Raw genomic sequence first — 23,199 nt, forward strand, 5'->3', positions numbered from 1 at the left:
ATGGATTCGTTTACCACCTGGTCCTTCTTACATTTGTCTTGTTTGTCTTGAAATGGCTTGTCTTGAAATGTCTTGTTGTGCAGCACAACAAGACATTTTCTAGCTTTGGATTTCTGTACAATAAATTTTATTAAAGGGGAATTAGTATCGTTATTAGTATTGAGTTCAAATACGTCAGCGATCAGATACGTCATCAACAACTTATGATGAAAATCCCGAGTTTAAATTGAAGGTTGATCTAATGGTAAATTATCATTGGTTTTATTAATGGAGTTTAAAATGATTCATCAAAGCCGAATCTTTAAATCATATTAAGTTGAAAGAGATATGCGATGACAACCATCTTACGTTTCTAAGAAGTTCAAGAGTTTTTCTGTGCTAAATATCTCATGTTCGAAATAAGACAATTAGTTTTAGTCAATATGCTAGCACATGTAATATCTATGGTAACGACTACAGACCTTTTTTTTTTTTTTTTTGACACAGAACAGTAAAGCAGTGTTAACTGTTGTCAGAGGTTGCAACAATACCACCACCATTTCATTTTATTATTTGCATAACTAATTTCTAAAATGTATTGCAATTCAGATACTGTATATTCAGTAAATGGATTACCACCAAGAGCAAATCTCATTTTATCTCTCGCATCTTTCAGACACGAGTAGATTTTGCACAGCGCATCTGACATTAGTCCCATAACGAGCCAACTTTGTGTTTTTCTGAATAGTCGGTAATGACCACATTGAAATTTCTGTGCATAGATTATCTTACGATTCTCTTAAATTCATATTTTTTAATTTTGATGGCTGTCTCTCTTTCTTCTATGCTAGTAGTCACTTCTTTGTTCTTCCTCTTATCTTCATTTTTTTTCATATTTTCTACTACTTATTCGTTTTTTTATGTTTTCATTCCAAATTTAGTATTTCTGAAGCTGGGGATACAGCACTTCCCTTTAGGATGTAATGATGCATCGTAAGGTGCAAAAACCGAACCCTTAAAATAACCAAAATCACCAGTAATGCGAGTCCTTTTTTTATTTTAAATTTCCACCTTTAATATATATTTATTCATAACAGGTTGTTCTGACAGTAATATTTAACCAGATTCTTATTTCAGTTAAGCTTTTCGAGATAGGTAAAAATAAAAAAGAAAAGTGTCATCTGAGTCATTATCATTTCTAGCTTTAGTTCGACGGAGCTGGGTCCAGCCACATGAAATTCATCTTTTCACCCACTTATGGGGAACTAGAGAAACCAGTACATATTATCTGTTAGTAATGGCAATGCTTATGATTCTTAGACGTGGCTACATGTTTTTATTTACGGCATTTTTTTTTTTCTTTTAAAAAATATTTCTGCAATATACGTATTTCATTTAAACAGTATCCAGGTCAATATAGAAGATAGACTTTGTCTAGAAAGACCAGGGTTCTTGTCTATAATTCAAAGAACCTTGTGTATCCTTTTCATGTGAAGGTGAGTTATCGGTCTCATACGAAAGTGGCAGGGTATTTCCTCCGCAAAATAGGTAAACTGGCCGAAGAAACATGCATTAGAGATAATAAATTGAACTCATAGCCGTAACTGCTTAGGCTGTAATTTTAGTTAAACCAAATGAAGCTATTTAAACGGTATATGAATGCGCCCATATAAAGTTATATACCTTTAATCATTGTAAATTTAATTATAAATAATAATAATTATTATTTTAAATAATTCTCAACTTGACCCTATTCGGTTGTATACTAAACTAGATTCCAATTATTTTATCAGATAGTTAATTTAAATTATAAAGTACAATTCATTAATTATGTGTTATTATATCTGAGGGTTATTCTCAGATTTCAGCTAACAGGCGATTTTAATTTTGTGTTATGTTCTATATTAAACAAACTGTGTATTACTTGTATTCAAGGTTATAATACGAATCACTAAAAATTGTAACTATTTCTGTTTATTGTTCTTCCTGTAGCAACTAACAGCTTAAATTTCTGCTCACCATAATACACTTTATTCTGAGACAGTTTTTTTGTGTTTGCAGTTATAAACTTCGAATTGAAAGCATGTTACTGAAGGAGGAATTTATACCTAATCAAGAATTTTTGGAGTCCGCACTGGAGAACATCATGTTAGCAGCTCAAGGTAGGTCAGAAAATGTAACAGACTACTTTACTTACATTCTCGTAATTTATCAGTATTTAGAATGAACTATGAGGAAGAAAATGAATATCAGTTAATGATCTGCTACATGAATTTTAAGCATATTACATTGATATCTGCATGGTCATATTTGGCCTCAAACTATTTTAGTGTTTTCAATTAAAGACTTTCTATATTTGAATCCTGGAAATTAAAGGTATTTATCATTAGAAGCATTCATGAAGTACTTATTTAATAATTCATAGTATTGGTAATTTAAATATTCAGTAGTATCTGACCTTAGCTGTATTTGAATGGATTTCAAATACGGCTATGATTAAATGAATCCAAATTTTTCTTAATATCACGAATTATTATTATTATTATTATGCTAAATATTACCCGACTGTCTCCATTACTGTGGTAGTGAGTGAGTGAGAGAGAGAGAGAGAGAGAGAGAGAGAGAGAGAGAGAGCTTAGGTATTCCATTTTGAATTACAGCTGAAGTATCTATGCTATGATACCAGTATATTATGCCAATTAACTATGTGTATTCTTGCTGGTTTGTCTATATAGAGAATGAAAAACTCGAGTTTCTCGAAGGAAAAACCTCGCCACACCTATATGAGATCCGCCAACCCATCCTCACTTAAAAGTTCTCTACGTACCAGTCGGGGTGGTAACATGTCCTTTGGTTGAAAAGATCTGAGTGTGGATCAAGCAAAGGACGGATAGGAATGAAAAGATTTTTTCAATGGCTTTTCAACTGAAGGTGCTCTCTCTTGAAAAGATTGATATTTTCCCGGAAACTGTTTTTTTCCCTTCTGAAAACAGATTCTATAGTCTAAATTTTTCAAGATGTACAATGGATATAAGGGGAACCTGACCGAAAAATCCTAAGTGAGTTCTTCTTATCGATAGCGCAACTGTTTTAATAACATTATCCACCTTAACTACGGAAAAATTTTCTTTATTCACTTTTTCTATTTGTAGCAAGGTGTATCAAATCAACATACAGTTCTAAGTACTCATGACAAGGTGCCATACACCGAACAAGAAAGCAACAAAATTTAAACACTGGAAGCACAAAAAAAAGTGGGAAGGGGAAAGTAATTATTTCTAGAAGGTCCTTCCCTACAGAGTCAAAATTTTCCAACATATTCGCAAAGGTGTTGGCAAAGCTGTGTACGACTGAAATAGCCTGTCAGTTCTTGACTAGACAAAGTAAATATCAAAAGTGTCATTCTTTCTAATCAATATCCTTTTTTAAGACAGAGTTCAATATTTTGTTATTTGTTTTTCATTCATATTTTATCATAACATTCTAAAGCTTCTTTCCGTTTGTCTAATCAAATGGCGAACGATTTCATAGGCGCCCAGCTAATTATAAATACTGAAGATATCAAGATATCACTCTGTATGAGTATTTCAATTAAAATGTTGATTTTAATTCATTTGTAAGCAGTTATTTTAACTCAATTCTCAGAAGTGAATGCTGAGTTTCCGCGATTTTTTATTTTTATTTATTTATTTATTTATTTATTTGAGAGTTGTTGTTGGTATCTTTTAACATTATTTCCGTCTTCCACTAGAAGAGGCTGAAGTCCATTTAGTGTGATGTGGAGTCCAATAGCATGGACTCCATATTCTACCGAATATGTTTGAAGTCAACTTTGTGTTTGTGAGGGGAAAACAGGAGCAGTACATGGAAGAAAACCAACAACACAACCACAGGCTGAGACTGATTAATTAGGTGCTGGAAGAGAAAAATGAACAGAAGGTGAACCATATGCTAAGTAATCACCAGTATGGCCAAACTGATATGCGTGGCAGGAAATTTACAAAGCCTCGTATAGGATGACGCTCCTTAATTCTTTCACATCCATCTTTTTTTAATTTTTTATATTTATATACAAATATACACACTCACACAGCAGCAACAGTGACAGTGGGATAATCATTATACATAAAACTCTAATTAACCAGTCCTCAGGACATAACAACTAATCTTTTTTAAAATTGTATATTATCTTCACTTCTGTAATCTTTTTTTTTATTTTCAATCCTAATAGCAAAAAATGAACTTTGTGTATTTGTTCTGTCTCTTCGCTATACTTGTACAGGTAACCCTCGTATAACGCGGTACTTATACAACGCGATTTCGTTATAACACAGTCTACAAATTGTAGTAACCCTTTACCTTTTCATATATTTTTCGCCGCGCGACTTAAAAATCTTCCTTAAATTTGTGTCGCGCATGTAATTATAAGTAGAAAATTTATATTAGAGGAAATACCCTTTAGCACGCATATACGTCAATTATTTACCGTTGAAAATTGTCTTCGTTTTCTGCCAGGAAAGCGCATTAAAAATCATGTATGTTAATCTCAAGCTGAGCATTTTATTTTTTGATGGGTTGCATACAATATGTAATGCTTTTTTATGTAAAAAATTTATTTTTATAGTAATGGCCACTTAACGTTTGCGATTGTCGAAAACGAAACTAGTGAATTCATTGATGGGGAAACACATTTAAATGAGGAGGAACTGGTATAATTAATAGAGGACGTCGAACCAAATGAGGAAAATTCTGCCGAAGATTCTGATTGTGATGAATCCGTTAAAGAATTCAGTTTAAAGAAATTAGCAGAAGGATTGAACTTAGCAAGAAAGTTATTTTATGGATAATGATCTCTCAATGGAACGCTCCAGAAAATTCACGAGGCAATTGGATATTTGTTTAGCTCCATATTATGAACTTAATAAAAACTTGCAGCATAGTGGTAAGCAAAGTCTTATTACTGACTTCTTGATAATTAAACCAGCCGAAGTATACAATGAGAATTATACAAATGATGGGCAAGAGATTTTCAAGTGATGACGACGTCCGGCCACTCGTAAATAAAGTAAAGAACATCTATGAAATGATCGTTTTGAAGACAGTAATGACGATTAAATTATGCACTTTATTTTATTTTGTCTAAAACATTTATGCATTATGTGCAATGAAGTTTATGTACAATTCATAATTTTTATAAGTTTATTTGTTTCATAGTGGTAAGCAAGGTCTTATTACTGACCTCTTGATATTTTTATAAGTGTATTTGTTTCATAGTTTATGTTTTCTTAACTTACATGAAGTAAATAAAAATTTTTTTTGTTGGATATGTCATTGTTGTTAATATAATTTTAAAAAAATATATCGGAACATAACCCTACTTTTTCTATGCGGTCTGAGTCTCGCATAACGCGATTTATATAACGTGACATTTCTATAGAAGCTAATATCCGCGTTACCTGTATTATGCTCTCAGTGCAATACTTGTATTATGCCCAAAAGCAATGCAATAAAATATGCTCTAACTAACTGACTTATAAAAATAATTCCATTAAATATAATCTCTGTCTACGGTTATCTTAAATCAACAAATTACTGCTAACCAACCAGTTCTCATAACTCTCGTGATAAGTTCCTTCTACCAACGTACTGAATTTCTGTGAATAACTTCTCGGACTTATTATTATTATTAGGGAAGTTATCTGTACATATATTGGTATTTTATTATTTAATTGCTTCAGGAAATTCTCTTAGGAAAATAATAATAATATTTGCAGAATTTAATATGTAAGTAGTAGTCGTATCATTTTAATTCATCTCCACATACATACACATCTTCCGCTAGATTCATGTCGTTCGCATATTGTTTAATATGCTTATTTTTAAGTGATTCTGGGATGATAAACATACGTTTTTCAATTGTTGTTTCATAAAATAAATATAAAATTAATATTTAAGCAATAAATATCAACATTAATGTAAGCAGCAGAAAGAAGTCATAAAATAATGCTTGGTTAGGTACTGGTTTGAGACTCAAGCCAGTTTTTTCTTTTTAAATGGACGGAGATTGTTTTTTTGAGGACAAATTTATCTATTTGTTTTCTCCAAACAAGCTTTCTGCAGTGTCACTCCAATAATGAATCCACCTGTCACGTACTTAGTTTTGCTGATTCATCTGTGAACACATTAAGGTAGGTGGAATTCTGTGTCATGACGTGACTAGTTAATCTTACCTGTGTCTTGTATTTATGGATCAGTAATATGAAGGGAGTATTCCAAATAATATGCAAATTAGCATAGTAAACGTCTATTTCCATCCAAATTAGTCTAACTTGATTAATTTGATTTTATATTTTTGTAGAAATCCGAGAATGTAGAGACCTGCACGAAATTCTCTATATGGCTCTGGTGGCTGGAAATTTTCTAAATTCTGTAAGTATTATTGCCTATTTCTTTCTTTTCTCCCATCCCCCCGTTTTCTTATTATTAGTAAAAGTGCAAATATTTGTGTAAAGAAAGGTAAAGAAATAGTGCCTATGTATTATGTTTACTTCTGTTTACTTCAAGTAGTGACTCTTCCCCCCCCCCCCTCCTTTCTCAAATATACAAACACACATGTTCCATTAAACGCCAATTTAAGCACAGTGATATAAAAACAGAACAGTAACAAGTCCTAAGTAAGCTATACGTCTTATGCCTTAAGGGGCCAGGTGCCCCAGTAAGTATGGGATGTGCAGCTTGCGAAAATAAATCTGGCATAGAAATACTACCTCGAGCGTGTTGCCTTAGGTCTCTCCTGGTCAGTACAGGACAATTTACTTTTTTTTTGTTATGCAGAATGATTTCTGTGCATCTGTATAATAAAATATATGCATCATCATAATGTATTAAATTATTACAATATACTCATTATATATACACACAATACCTGCATTATCACGATACGTGCGCAGAAATCTCCATCATTCATGGAATCCACTGTTTCGCCGGAGAAAGTGCTGTGTCCATATCCGAGGATACACACAGAGAGCGAGAGAGAGAGAGAGAGAGAGTAGTGGCGGGTGCCTAAGGATGTGTATTTGTTTGTTTGTTTGTGTGTGCGTGTGTGTGTGTGCACATTCGCTTGCTTAATTCAGTGGCACGATATAAGTGACTTTGAACATCTCTAAGAGTTAGCACTACACAGAGCGTGATTTTATGTTCCGTAATCGGAAGGTTTTGTAATTAAAATTTAGCAAACAGAAGCCTTTAGCTTTGTTGATAAACTAGTCCATATTTGTTACAATTTTGCCAACCAGCGCTTTTTTTCTTTTTTTTTTTTTTTATCAGGCATCTAAAACAACTGCGCTATCCGTACACTCTTAGCATCATCCCTAAATGAGTAACAAGTTTCAGACTTTGGTTTTCCTTCATATTGTTATTTTGTATCATTTTGTTAGACCCTCTGTAGCTCAGTCGGTATAGACGAAACCCTTTGGTCTGAAAGACTTGGGTTCGATTCCCGCTTATAGTGAGGAATCTTTATCTGGTCTCTTTAGACTAAAAGTGAGTTAGCCGGTCTCATACGGAGGCGGTGGGGTTTTTCTCCCTCTAACTCGGGTTTTTTTATTCCTCAAAACTGGTCTTGTGAACACACATGGCTATAATCATAAATACTTACAGTACGGCAAGACAATTAGAAACCGCTTTGCTTTATAATCATCTTCCTAGTATAGTAGCATATTGTTACCCAACCAACCATAAGGTTGAAGAGAAAATACAACAATCATGCTAAGGAAAATACAGCTGAAAGCATAGAACGACAGAGGCTCTTTATGTAGTTTTTTAACAGACTGTTGACAAAATTGACCAAAGAATAATTGTCCAATGAGTTCTTAATTTTTCTTTCTATGTTAATAAAAGTAGTATTTCCATAATACGATAGTAATAAATGCATAATAAGGTACAACATAATAACGTACAGCGTTCAACAATGCGAATTCATCCTTTTTTTTTAAAAAAAAAAAAGCCATACTTCTAAACGATAGACGAATGAAATAAAATAACTAGTACATGACTGGTATAGCTTTCTGCTAAGTGAAACTAATTAGTAACAGTGATATACAATTTCTATCAGTGATCATTTCTCTTCAACATCTTCTATCAAATACGTTTACTTGTGTAATATATTTACATTTCCCTATTCATTAACATGTCCTTTGCACAGAGGCGTAGCTAGGGAGGGGCGGAGGGAGAGGTCTGCTCCGGGCGACACTTTGACCCTTTTTGAACTTTCGCAGTTAATTCTGAAATACAGTCTCAAGAACCCATTTCCAAATATTGTAATACTACTGCGAATTTTCCTCACAATTGCTGTAAGTGTTACTAGTTGTGAGAAGAGTTTTTCTAAATAAAATAGATTAAGAATTACCTACATTTAAGTTAAGGGGATAATAAATCCCTCATTATTTTAAAGCCAGATACGAAACTCGGAGATCGAAATCTAAGAGTTTCATGCCGAAGAACTATCGGCGAGTCCAAGCGTAAGTCAACACCTGGTTGGTACAACACTAGGGCACTGTCTTCAATATTTTCTCATAATGTAAAACTCAGCTCCTAGGAGATGTATTACTGTTTTACATTATGAGAAGAGGTCACTATCCAGACCGGTTTCGACCTTTATTGAGGTCTCATCAGTGAGTAGGTAGACCTGGATAATACCAATGTTTAAGTGAACCGAACTTACATATATCCCTACTAACGAATTGCCAGACCGGTGTACCCATATATTATTATTACTACGATTATTACTAAGGATAGTGATGGTGCTTGCTTCACCTTTGCTCCGAGTTGCCCTAGTGTTGTACCACCCAGGTGTTGACACGCTTGGACTCGCCGATAGTTCTTCGGCATGAAACTCTTAGATTTCGATAGATTTCGATCTCCGAATTTCGTATCTGGCTTTAAAATAATGAGGGATTTTGAGGGTTGGCTTACGCTTGGACTCGCCGATAGTTCTTCGCCATGAAACTCTTAGATTTCGATCTCCGAGTTTCGTATCCGGCTTTAAAATAATGAGAGATTTATTATCCCCTTAATTTAATTTACGCTGCCGGAAAAATAGCCTCTTGGCTCTTTATCGTAATTACCTACATTATTATGAAACAGACTTCGCCAATGTCATCGACGATTTTGCTAACAGAAAAGCAAGAAAAATAACATTTTACAATGTTGACATTAAAGTTTTACTTCAGAAATAAACACAGTCTTTTAATTTATGTCTCTATACGTCGTTTTCACTTGTACTATTCACTTTTGGTGTATATTGAGAGGGGCGGCAAAAGCTCTAGCTACAAAAGCTCTAGCGGCAAAAGCTCTATCTGCCTCTGCGGAATCTCAGTTAACCACGTCTGTCGTGCACATATCATTTGATTAAGATAATATCGCAAGAGTGCGCATTGTTTCAATTCCACCGTACATTACAAAAAAGGTGATCTGAAAAATGAATTTTATCATAGAGCAACAACGACTAAATTACCACTGAAACAAATAAATTTTTATGAACAAGAAACAACGGCAGTTATAGAAAAGAACTGCTAATAGTTTAATATATTGCTGTTGAATACAAGCTAATTTTATACTTATAAAAATTACCATAATTTATAACAGAATATCCAACTAATTGATTTTAGAAATAATTTTCAAGTGTTTTTTTAATTAAATTATGAGTAGTATTTAAACATTAATATTATATAAAAATCGATATAGAATTTTTTGTTTTTGCGAATTTTCTAAAAAAAAAAATCGCAAAATTTTAAAATATGAATTTAAGAATAATTCGATTGATGCCTTTAGTGCAGGGGTCGCAAACTGGCCGCCCGCGAGCTTAATGATTTCTTTTCTAAAAATCTGTTTCTAACATAAAATATACTTCATGTTTTATGACAGTTTTAAACAAAAGTAAAACTTATTACTACAATTCTTTGTACCATGTTTCTATCATCAAATGTTGGCAACACTGAATGGAAGTTACTTGTCACGCAGCCATTTTAAGCCACGTGATACAATGCCAATAAGTTAGAGGTTACCATTGTAATATAGTAGTGTGTTAATAAAAAGTTACCTCGATAACTTATATTTTTTTTTTGCCCATGACATTGTCTGAATCTCATCTCATTTTCCTTCTACCCTCTTTTACCTTGCGGTGTGGAGGGTTTATTAATCATCGGACCTAATACCGTTCACAGAATAAGGTGGTTAGCCCTACGCTCCGGTGTATCCTATGCCCTGTAGTGTTCAGTTCTCAAGGCCGGTGTGCCTGCTTTGCGGAATGAAAAACTCCAGGATAAACTGGGGAAAAAACTGTTTCGATTTAGTTTCGTAAAAACTGTAAACTGTTTCGAGTTAGCCCAAGACCGACTAACTTGGCTTTGACTGAGGAAGACCCTTCAGCTCCTCGTGTCACCGACAGGAATCGAACCTAAGATACTCCTTCCCCAGGCATATAGTTGCGAAGCGCACAGCCACTAGGCTAACCGCACGGACAATGTCTGAATTTAAAGTTAAAAAAGAAAAGAAAAATAGATCAAGAATGCAGAACTCTTCAAGAAAAATGGGAGAAGGCATATTTCTTTGTGGAAGTAAAAAATATTCCAATATGTTTGATATGTAGACAAAGTGTCGCCCTGGTAAAAGTATGAATAAAATGTAATTGAACTTATATTTTCTAAACTTGTTATATTTTTAAAATTTAAAAATAAAAATGGTTATAAATTTAAAATTTAAATGGTGGTGTAACTGTTTGTAAGTCGTAAAGGCCGAGCAACAAAAGGGCCTTTGTTAGAGCCTTTCTCTTTTTAGTTTATGTTTTGGTTCACAGAATAATATTGAATACGGCCAGCGTCTAATATACATCTAATTGACTGGCCCTTTGCTGCGTTTGAGTTTGACTCAGAACCCCCTGCTTTAGAGTCTCAGAATCACGTTCTAAGAGACAACTAACAATGAATTTCAGTACTACTGAATTTGATGTATAATACAAGAGATAATTTTATACTTATTTGATTCTTATCATATGACATGAAACATGTCATATGATAAGAATTATGACATGAAACATGTCATGTGATAAGAATTGATCAGTGATTGATCAGTAAGAAATAACATTTTTTCTCATTTTAGAGTTAAGAATTTCACATTTTGGTTTCGAAACACAATCTTTTATTTATTTTCTGAAACTTTAGGGAGGATATGCAGGGGATGCCGCAGGTTTTAAAATGATGTCTCTTGTTAAAATGGCAGATATCCGAGCAAACACGCCAGGAATGAATCTTATTCACTATGTGGCATTAGTAAGTGCACTGCTATTAAATGTTTCATAAATCAGTATATTTTGCTATTTAAAATAATAAATATGCTCTTTCGTCCCCCTCCTCGAAATAAATTAAATTATTATACAACTAGATAGCAAGCTTAATGAATTTCATGTTCACAAAACTCTAAATCAGAGTAAATTTTTTCATTTTATTTCTTTCATTTATTTCATTTGTTCTAAGCCAACTTCTTCCCTTCCCAAAGAGGAGAAAACAGAACTCAGAACTATTTCTCAAATCTATTTCTCCTTGTAAATAGAACTGAATTCAGAGAGTTAACTCGAGAATTAACGTGTTCTTAAAAATATAATCAGTACAAAATATAAAATACAATCAATACTAAAATATAATAAAACACAGTCACAAAACATAGCAACCTGTTAAATTTTTGATGTGTATAATGGAAATAATTTTCCTTAAAAAAAAAAAAACACTCGAAATATTTAACGTACCTTTAAATGCTCTAACTGCAGTTTTTTTTATTAATATATATATATAGTAAGTATATTAATAAAAAGTTAATGGTTTCAGCAAGCTGAAAAAAAGAATGCGCAGTTAGTCAATTTTCCAGATGCAGTACCCAACTTGGAAGAAGCTTCTAAGTAAGTTCAGTTTAATGACTACTTGTATTCTATTTTATATTTTCCCTTAATAAAAAATTAGTAGAAAAAATTAATAAAGCTTAACTTTGTGCGAATCTTTTTATTTTAACATGAATTCTAAGGTACAGGAACTCAACTTTTGAAGATTTCGTGCAAAGAAGTGAGTCAAGAACGAGAATCAACCTTCGTTTCCGTAGATGTAAACTTCAACTTCTGTTTATGAAGACAAAATATTTTCTTTATCTGCTATACTTTCATTCATTTTCCTTATGTAATTTCTTATGATCCAAAATGAAATATGAAATATATCTCGAATGAAATAATAAAGTGGTTGTTATTATTACAACGAGGTAATCAAGTCCTTAAGCCACTTACATTATGTTAAATAAGTGTGTTGTGTTCACCGGCTTGCTTGGGTATTTTGAAAGGAAAATTCCAAGTTTTCCGAAGATAAACCTTTCATACGAGATCCTTATAAATGCTCTTCGCATTCGATCAAAATTTGAAACTAGGATTTGATTAGACTTTTTTTAAGCAAGATTAAATTACACTGAAGACCGTTTATTTTTTCTCAAGTATTTTTCCCCCCAGGTTTGTTTGTAATACGCCATAACACGTATTACAAACAAACCGCATCATTCAATACAAGACTCCACATAATGCCGTTTGGGTGAGAAGACCTGAGTTTGAATTTCGTGTACGATGCGAAGAACTTTATAAGGAGTTTTCAACTAATGATGAGTTGAAAGGCTTATTCTCCAAAACATGCCCACAGGTAACAGACATAATACATTGTCTCATAGCATAAGTTGTTTCAGTTGTAATTTTTAACAACTAATCACAAAATGTAATGGTTTGGCTGATGTAAAATAAAGTATATTTGCTTCAGACATATTCAACACTTGATTGCTGATCTTGAAAGCATCTTCTAGTAATTATTTTAACTTCAGTTTCATTATCATGACAGCATTTACAAATAATTATAAAGATATTAAAAAAATTCTTGAGTTAATATTGAGCACTTAGTAATCGTCATCCATTCAGTATGCAATAAACTGCTTCATTATATGGGTTTGTCAGTGTGCTACTGCACAAAATTAGATCATAAACTAATAAAATAACCTAAAATAACCGAATCCCCCCCCCCTTAAGAAGTGCTTTTAATTTTCCTCATTTGTGTTTAAGCCCAATTTTAGTTGACAGAGCATATGTAGAGTATGTGTAAGGCTTACTAAGAAGTAGAGAATAGGAATATTGCCCTGGAGTTTGTAGTTACCTTAGACCAGTGCTTCCCAAACTTCTGGATGCCAGGGTCCCCCCTTTGGAAAAATTAAAATATTTCACGGCCCCCCTCGGAAAAAAGTCGTAATATAGACATACTATTATAATATTTATTGTATTTATATTTAATACAAAACATTACACAGCAAATATTGCAAAAATCAAATACAAATATTACATTTTTAGCGTCTTACATACACATTTGACATGGGCACATTATCTCATATTTTTATATAGATAGATATATTGTTAATACGTTTCATGTGCTTGTACATTTGCAGTACAAGCACATGAAACATAAAACGGTTAGTAATAAAGAAAGAATTAAAAACATAAAAGAAGTTTAATAACAATTTAATGTGATGGACGTGTTTCCATACTGCTACAACCAATATCAGGTGAAATATTTGAAACTGCAATTCTTAGATTTCTGCTTTGAAATGAAACTTATATGAATAAGCATATATTTACTAATATTCATTAAGCGCCGAAATACGCAGGAAGCAGAATTTGTGAACCGCGCTAATGTGTGATTTTCTCCATTAAAATATAAAAAATAACAAAAAAAGAAATAATAAATAAAAATAAAATACGTTTCTTTTAAGATAAAAAAAATCTACTTAGTCTTAAAACATTTTAAATTTGTTTTCATTATTTCACGGCCCTCCTCAACAAAATTGACGGCCCACAGTTTGGGAAGCGCTGACGTAGACTACGGATATCGGTAGCATGTTCTATTTTTCATGGATGTTCACAATATAGTCCTACAAATCTTCCTAAATAAAAAAGTGTCCTAGTATTTTTTGTATTCTAATTGAATATTATTGAGTTGCGATGGATAGCAAAGGAGCTTCTCAGCTCTCTTAGTTCACATACTGGTGAAGAAGAAATTTTCTAAGCCACTTTCAGGTAAATCTTCGAGGTTACAAATTTGTATCCCCCCCACACTTGAGACTAGCCAAAATTGACTTTAGAAGAAACTGACGCTATGACTACTTCTACTCTTATCCTAAACATACCACTTGTTTTAGCACAATGTTGAACGTGTGTCAGCAAACACACTACACAAGACTAACTCAGTGATACAAGATATACAAGTGATACAAATGATACAAGAAACTGTAGTTGTAACTTCTGCTACTGAAATCTATGCTACGAAGAACAATGGGTTAGGGTGTTTTACTGTAAAAATAATTAAAAATGTTTGATTTTGTAACTTTAGAATATCATGCCAGAATAGAAAGTAGTCTTCTGAATGATGCGCTGTTGATCAAAGAAGATCATGTTGGACATCATAACGATTTCTCTATGATGCAACAATCACGATTTAGTCCAAGATTTGATTTTTACTTAGTTATGTGCTGCTGGTATTTGTATGCAGTTTATTTATTATTAAAAATTTATAATTAAATATAATTAACATCATTCTGATTCCAAAAATCCTAATATCACGTGTAGACTAGGACTACACGTGATATTAGGATTTACTGTAGTCCAATACCGATTTATTAAACTGCAATAAATCTCAATTATTGTAACTTTGGTTTCCTTATCATGATAGCATTTACCAAAAAATTATAAAGATGTTCAAGAAATTCTTGAATTTAGTATTAAGTTTGCTCTCTCTGAGTGGTATATAAAGTTCTTTTATTTATTTTCATCTGTATTTTTAGAATATCAATTGATAATTTAAAAGCGGATATCAACAGTCTCAGTCAAAAAGTAGAGAAAGTATCAAGGCAGTTAGCCAATGCTGATCAGGAACTCAAGAATCAAATGCAGGATTTTCTGAAGGTAGGTGAAAAGATGATTTTTCAATGTGTTTCTTTTCTCTTTAACTGTGAACTATTGTGAATAACGAATGTCGCGATATCGATTAGATAGAATTAATGAATTATTTGCGATTTATGATGGAATTCAGCGTTTAAGGTGCTTTTGAAGGGGGTGGGGAAACAGAAGTCACTTTTCGACTTTGCCTTGTAAACAGGAGTCGTGCTGGACTCAAGTAAGCACAGTACCTCTCTATTTATAATTTGAGATAAAAACATGGCTTCGCGGTTCCTGTTCAAAGCTTCTAAAATGTAAATTTCAGATAACCAGGATTCTCTGACGTTTAACATGTATAATTTGCAACTGCCTACAGTTTCTCTCCTCCCTAATAAAAAGCTTATTATATTCTGTAATTGCTAATTCTACTAAGGTAAGTAACATTTTTAAGTAAGACTGGATCTATTACGAATAGACATCATAGTGGGAATAGAATAAAATAGAAAGCAAAATAACAAATTATTTTTGATATAAAGAAGAAAAGTTATGTAATTTCCTTCATTATTTAGATGAAAAATATAATTGTGAATGCATTTAGAATTACATTGCAAAAGGAAGAATCAGCAACAAGTGTTGTTTGCTGATTCTTCTAAGTATTTCCTGTTTAGTAATATTTTAATATTTTTAATATTTAGTTCGCTGAAGAACGGGTGTCTTTGATTAAAGAAAATATTGACAATCTGGAGAAGGTGCGAAAGGATTTGGCTGAATTCCTTTGTGAAGATTTGAATACTTTCAAGATGGAAGAATGCTTTAATATCTTTTACAATTTCTGCCAAAAGTTTAGATCTGCCGTTGAGGTTCGTAAGTGCAATGTTTTTTTGTTTTTTTTTGCCCTGTTTTATGTAAGATATTAGCTTAGACAGTAAATGAAACGTTTACAAAAAATAAAGTATTATTGGAAATTAATCTATGCTATTCAGATGTTAAGAAATAAAATAAACCCAAACTTCTGTTACATAATGCAGACAGAGAATACTCGGTTTCGATGTGGCACTAAAATATATCAATTTAAGGTTGTGGCTTCTAAGAAACTGTCTCTTCTTTAAACCAATCGAATATAGAGTTACACTGACTTCACGTCATGAAGATGACTAGAACCGAATTATTTGACTTTAAGAATTAACAAGCTTTTTCGGAAATTTAAAAACTCATTATGGATGGTTTTGAAATCTGTCATTTAGACTAGAGCGTGGGTGTTCCGTTCTTGGATCTGATATTCAAGAGGGTTACTTGAGTAAAGTATAGCAGAATTAAAGCATAGCATAAATTTCTATGCTTCCATAAAATAGTCGTTTAGCAAAGTACGGGGTAGAACAAAATAGACAATAAAACGATGATTTTTTTTTTTTTTTAAACAGCCTGTTACTTTTTTTTTCTTGATGATGCAATTGCGTATTAGTACCGAAGCTAGTTACTTTATATTAATATCCTTTATTGACTAAAATGTGATATTTTTCTTAAAAAAAAAAACCAGAGATAATGTTCTTTATTCTAAAATTGTTAGATCAAATCTGGATACTGGTATTAATTTCAGGATAACGAAAAACGAAGACAGCAACTCAAAATGGCAGAAGTCAGGCGTCGGCAAAGAGAAGAACAAATGGCTCTAAAGCGGCGAAACCAAGAAGGTAAGGGGATTTTCTTAACATCTTTGAAATAAATCTAACCATAACAATAAATTATAACTACAATGTATGCCAATTAACATAATGAAAGCAGTGGGACCTACATCTACAAGAATGAATGACGCAAAGAGAAACGTGCATAAGCAATGCATCCTGAAAATAAGTAGCGGCACATTTATGCTTGCGTAATTTTTTAAGACAATAATCAAATTCTTGTTAGCTATTTTTGTATAAAGATATTTTCAATCAAAGCTAAATAAGACAGTCTCGGATGTGGGAGACTGCACATTTGCTTTCTGTAATACTGACAAACTGGTCCGTGAACACACACACACACACACACACACACACACACACACACACACACACACACACACACACACACACACACACACACACACACACACACACACCATGTTCCTTTTTTTTGTGAATCATGAGAATCATATGGCATGTGTTTCCAAGAAACCATAATTACTCGGAACAAATTTTCAAAATAAGGAAAAGAAAATCACGACTTGCTCTGGAAACAGACATGAAGTATTCGCTTTGAAATTACATCATTCGAAGCCAGTCCTCAATGTGCATCCTGTGTACTTTATGCAATCGGAAATTTAAAATTGTCAATGAACAAGACATGCAGATTTTAAAGAAATAGAATAAAAATTAAATTTAAATGAAATTAAATTTTTAAACACATGACACTGATGGGCTATAGGTTTTGCAGCCTCTCGTATATAGGTAGGATTGAGATTATATATATAAAAAAAAAAGATTTAAAGAGGTCATTCTTTAAAGATCACAGATCTTTAAAAGGCCTTTTAGACCCCTAAATGCAAATTCCTTTACTAATATTCTTAACCTGTGGCTGAAAGAAGATACTGTTTTATATTAGTTATTAGAGATGGAAAAATTTTATATTTAAGCTTAAACAAATATAACAACTCTCTAATATACAAAGTACAAGCGGCTCACACAATTATTATTCTTTTTTTTTTATAACCAAGACTTTTTTTTTTTTCGTGCTATGCGAAATTTTGATCCGTACAAACAGCGAAAATTTGGTCACCTGCTATCCAAATATTGGGGACCTTTCTGTTCCGCCGGCGAATTGTAGGCCTGTTTGCTACATCACTGAACAGAACTGATCATTATAAAGAAAATATTGTCCTTCAAATGTCTATCAGTTTGTTTGCATACATATTTCGTCCTCCTGTACGTTTTCGCATTTTGGAAATGTTTTCATCCCTCCTCTTAGAGATAGGGAAAATTATGGAGGCACGATGGATTGGTGGGAAAAGGCAAGAAGAATGATCACTTTCCCTTCCAGGGAAGTAAATAGCTTAGGCACTTTTTAGTTCACTAGGCCTTGTGGTCTGATTTCTGTACATTTTGTATTGTTAGTTATTTTAGAAATGACAAATAAAAAAGAGACTTCTTTTGATGTTGAAAATGCAATAATTCAATGTGACAAAGATCGGCGGAAAAAAAATAAGCAAATGATCGTTTCCAATTGCTTAAGTTTTGTTCTAAAGAACAAAACTTAAGCAAAAAACGACTAAATGGAATATCTCACAGCATACATGTAATATGAAGTGCGTAATTAGTTATTAAGTAAAGGGGGGGGGATGAATGTTATTTTATCATATTTTGCTATTTAATACTTTAAACTATTAATAATTGATACTATTATGTGTTATTATTATAATTGTATTTATTTTTCTTTTTAGTGCCGGAGCGTTCTAGTTCTTTTCCTGGAAGCGAGCCTGACCATATCATGGATAAACTACTAGGTGACATTCGGGATGGATTCCGTCATCAGCGTCTTGGAGATAGTCCAACTACTGTCCGAAGAAACAAACGTATAGCAGATGGAGAGTGGATGAGACTTTCAAATGGCTATGCCAATTCTGAAGAAGAAAGTAGCAAAAGAAGATCCTATGGAGGAACAAGTCATCCCAATGGCGATATCAATGATGAAGTCTGCGATATGAATCCAGCAGAAAGTATTCGACGGCGTCGTCTCAGACTATCTTGTGGAGACCAAGATGACAATCTCATGGAATACTTGAAGCAAGCAGCAGAAATGGATGCACGAGATCGACGATCGTGGAGTAGTGTAGAAGGTGTGAGTAACGAAAGGTCTAGTATTCGCAGATCTGGAAGAAGGCGACGTCCTGATCTTGTTTCAAGTGATAAGTGTGATAGAGAGCGACCTGTGTCTCCCGTACCGCCATTAGAAGATGAGGAAAGTATAGGGGAAGAAAACAAACAGACGCAACTCCACAGAAGAGTGGATGAATGGCTCCAAGCAAATGAGAAGAAACAACCAGTTCAACAGAGTGTTTTTGAGAGGAGAAGAAAATTTGAGCTCGGATCAAAGGATTCGGAAACGTTTGTCGGGAAATATGTAAATGGAGACGTGCATTTAAAAAACGAAGAGGCTCAAAATAAGGAGCAAATACATCTTAAGAATAGTTCAGAAAGGGTAAACACCGAAGCATTCCTGAATAAAAATGAATCCCAACAAAATCAGAGTAATAATTTGCTGAAACAAATAGACTATAAAGCAGGAAGCTCTTATTCTGGTATTCAAAAACCCAAGTTTCAAATGAACAGCAATAGAGAACAAGAAAGTAAACCGAGTGGTGAAACCAGTAGAGTTTCCAATAAATGTAACTCTGAAGACAAATTCTTCGAAAAGATTACGTTTAATAACAGTGACACAAAAATACCAAATGGAAATTCTCCTATTGGCCAGATAGAAGAAAAAGGCTGCGAGAAAACGAATAAGAAATCTGTTTCTACAAAGTCCGTTCCGAATGTCTACGGTCCTCCCGTTGAGAACCAACAACCGAAGGAATCTTCTCAGACATCAACTCTCAATACTTCTACTCTGCTATCCAGCACGGGCCATGAATCCAGTTTGCTAAATATAAATGGACAATTACAAGAACAGCAAGACTGTAATATGGGGTGCGAGATCAATAACAGGAAGCGACCAAAAGACAAAACCGCTACATCACAAGATGGAAGTTCTCCAGAAGTCGCAGATCCCGTTCAAGCAGAAAGAAGATTAAGGCGTTCTTTGAGATATAAGAGATTTTTAGAGGATCAAGAAATGCTACAGAAACAGAAACAAAGTTCTGTGATTGAGGAACCTTCACTCTCCTCCGAAGAATTAAGCGATTTCAAATTCGATAGATTCTCAGCAGCTAGAAAAACAAGACGGAGAACAAGGCAACATTCAAAAGTTCTGAAAGATGGTGTTACTTTTGAGAACCATAGTGAAGATGCTATTGACTCCAACTCAAAAGCTGATAACGACAAAGAAATAAGTGACGCGATTAATATCAAAGAGTCGGTGATTCCAGTGCTTAGTTCGCAGTCTTGTAATGGTACTTGTGATGAACAATCTAACAGAGATACTATTGAATCCATTTGCCCACCTTCAACTGTTACTGACGGCAATAAAACAAGTGTCCCTAGCAGCCCTGATAAAGAGAAGTCTTCTCTTTTAAGATCCAGGAAGTTAAGACTTGCAAGACGTTTGGATTCCTTAAGCAATAAAATCGTGTCTCTTCCTTTACCTAAATCAAATTCACAGACAGAAATTAGCACAGAGCCTGCTCAGGTCAATGACTCGTTGACAAATAAATCTTCGATAGGAACTGAGAAAAATGCCATGGAATCTCAGGTCCAACCCATAACAAAAACAAAAGAATTAAATACCGAGAGCGCTAAAATTTCTTCAGATAGAAAAATCGGCATTCCTAATCAGCAAAATTCAATTCCTGCACAACAGGCAAAAAGCATAAAAGCACCAAAAAGAGTTATGCATTCGAGTTTTCTGAAAGGAAAGCAAAATGGTCATCTAACTTTCACTTCATCTCTGAACGAGTCTTCCTTGCATAATGCAAAGAGTCAAGATTCGATATCCACTAACGATTCTGCAAATTCCACTGCTACCAAAGGATCTACAAAAGAACGAACTTCTCGTCTTCTCAATCATGTGCCTTCTTCAAAAGACACGAGTTCCCCTCACATTCCAATGGCAAAAAAATCAAGTGCAACAATTTCTAGTCTTTCAAAAATCAACAAGATTCCCAATACACAAATTCATCCAAAAACGAACGTCAAGAGTGAAAAATATTCTAGTTTTAGTTCGAGTGGATCCACTCTCTTACCTCGTGAAGAAAGCGTTCATTCATCAAAGACCAGTGTAAGTGAAAATTCTTTACCAAAAACTCTAGAATTAAAAAGCAAACTTGAAGGAACAAAATCATTTGTTGGGTCGAAAAGGAAAGATGAAAAGAAGCCAGTAGAATCTTCAAAAGAAAAATCGAAGTTTTCAAAACCATTAAAACGAACAGTTATTAAACAGACTGAAAACGCATTACAAAAGAATGGACACACTGTTCTTCCCAAAAGCAACTTAAAATCAAATCGCCAAAGTGAAATTAAAAAAACTGAATCTGTTTCAGTGTCATCACTACCAAATGGAAATTCTTCGCCAAAATTTCAGAAAGCATTGAACATGAAGACACCTTTATTGCGATCTACGGCCAAAAATACCAATCTTAAATCGCAGCATGGTGAAGAAACTCGTTATCAAGTAAATCCATCGCCATCCCATCACTTGGACAATTCAATAAATTTAAGTGCCTCAGCCCGCCAGTCATTGCCATTGCCAGAAGGGACTAAACATCATGAAATCAGAGAACCTGGTTTTTCTAAAATTACGGCTGTGAAAGGTTTACCAGGAAAAATTCAAAAAGTACAAGGAAAAACAAGTGGACTTAGGAAGCCAACAGTCATTTCGAAATCATAGATACCTTCAAAAGACATAACAAGTGAAATTCGTGCCTTATACTTGCCTATATAGTGAATAAGTAAAACTTCGAAGTTCCTGAAACATATTTAAAAAAAAATTAAAAAATGCATTCACACAAATGCACGTGCATCTTGGTGTGAATAACTCATTTAGATAATTTTACATTAAATGTAAATTTCTACCATTTCATATTTCGCAATCTAATGGCACTTCTTCAAGATGTATATAGTACTTTTCAGCAAACTTGTATTATATTAATTTACCTATGTAATTAATATTATTTTTGAAAATTCTGCTTTTAGTCTTTTATTCTTTAGTCCTAATCTTTTTTTTTTCCCTCTCTCATCGTTCACACTTCATATCTCACTAACATTCTAGATCAGGGATCTTCAAACTACGGGTTGCTGGTAAAATCTGGCTCGGGTCATATGGCCCGTGAGCTAAGGTTGATTTTCAAATGAATTTCGTGACAGAATCATGAAACTGTTAGGAGGACAGCGAACTCTCAATCTCAGCGGACTGCCACCGCCGATGGCGCTCGCACTCACACTTAGACCTTGCCTGTTTTTGTATTATTATTATTTATTACTGTCACACATTTCTTAGTCACATGGTTCATAAGGTCAATATTAATACATATTGTTTTATATTCAAATTCGATATTCAGTAATTCTGGAGAAGGGAGCAGATAAATAAATAATAAGCTAATGCCTTTTATTTCCTTACAGGGAATCCTTATCATCTCCATCCTTACAATCTCCACCGGTAGCCAATCAGAGATATCCGGCCCATGTCTATGACTAATTATAGGCGGCCACCGATGAAGAGACCGGAAAACAAGTGCTGCCATCTCTTGGTACCTAACCTGAATAGGATATGTTACCCTCTGAAATAATGTGGGTTCTACGGTCGATTTTCTTGAGCCTACGGGAAAATTTTTTGTCCCAGAAACTCGGGACAAAAAATCCCCTTGCCTGGGCCAGAGATGGTCTAACTCGGGAACCGGTCGAAGTAAGGCTTAGAAAAAGTTCTTCCAGTCGGCGACTAGACTTGAACTTTATGTCTATCTTCGGGCTGTCTAGTGCAGAATTTGCAAGCGCCACTTCCACCGAGGCAGATCAATTTTTGCTAATTTATTATTTTTTAATTTTTAATTTTAGTGGGCACCCATCATGTTATAGAAGTGAAGAAGAGAAAAATTGACTGCATGTCTGATTTCTATTCAACAGTGGAGCGCAGATTATTTTGTTAGTAAATTAAATAGTGAAGCATTGTGCTTATATGCTATGACACTCTAGCGGTGTTAAAAGAGTACAACATATGTCGATAGCATAAGCACGCATCATAGCATTGGCAGCTCACAGGAATGCAACAGTCAGTCAGACAAATTTGAAAATATATAGCAATCTCCTCACAGGAGAATGTTTTCTTAAAAAAGAAAGAATGAAAATGAAGGCATAATTAAAGTAACTTTTCGAATACTTTATTTATTATCTAAGTAGGATTTTTTCTATAGAAAACACGAGTTTCTATTCCGTAGCTCGAGAAAATGGACAGTCAAACTCATACTATTTCAGACAATGATATACCGAGTTAAAGTTAAACTGCCATGCTTTCCTATGCAAACTGTATGCAAAACCTGGTCCACATGAATCTGGTAATAACCTCTTAACAGCTTATATGTCTCAATCATATTCCCT

The 23,199-nt window shown here is 33.7% G+C and overlaps 1 protein-coding gene across 1 annotated transcript in view; it reads left to right on the plus strand.

Moving 5' to 3' along the window:
- The window catches only part of LOC150106680 (uncharacterized), a 118,033-nt gene extending 96,241 nt beyond the window's left edge, over window positions 1-21,792 (plus strand). Inside the window, exons 11-18 of the mRNA XM_090393277.1 lie at window positions 2,041-2,141; window positions 6,338-6,408; window positions 11,199-11,306; window positions 11,859-11,929; window positions 14,884-15,004; window positions 15,673-15,837; window positions 16,575-16,668; window positions 18,396-21,792. Of these exons, the coding sequence (XP_090249403.1) occupies window positions 2,041-2,141; window positions 6,338-6,408; window positions 11,199-11,306; window positions 11,859-11,929; window positions 14,884-15,004; window positions 15,673-15,837; window positions 16,575-16,668; window positions 18,396-21,496 (3,832 nt within the window). The 3' untranslated portion in view covers window positions 21,497-21,792. The remainder of the gene's footprint in view (window positions 1-2,040; window positions 2,142-6,337; window positions 6,409-11,198; window positions 11,307-11,858; window positions 11,930-14,883; window positions 15,005-15,672; window positions 15,838-16,574; window positions 16,669-18,395) is intronic.
- The last annotated feature ends 1,407 nt before the right edge of the window (window positions 21,793-23,199 follow it).

Source organism: Typopeltis vanoorti, chromosome 5 (assembly GCF_054136105.1).
Source record: "Typopeltis vanoorti isolate ZY-2024b chromosome 5, IOZ_Tvanoo_1.0, whole genome shotgun sequence".
In the NCBI taxonomy this organism is placed as follows: Eukaryota; Metazoa; Arthropoda; class Arachnida; order Uropygi; family Thelyphonidae; genus Typopeltis; species Typopeltis vanoorti.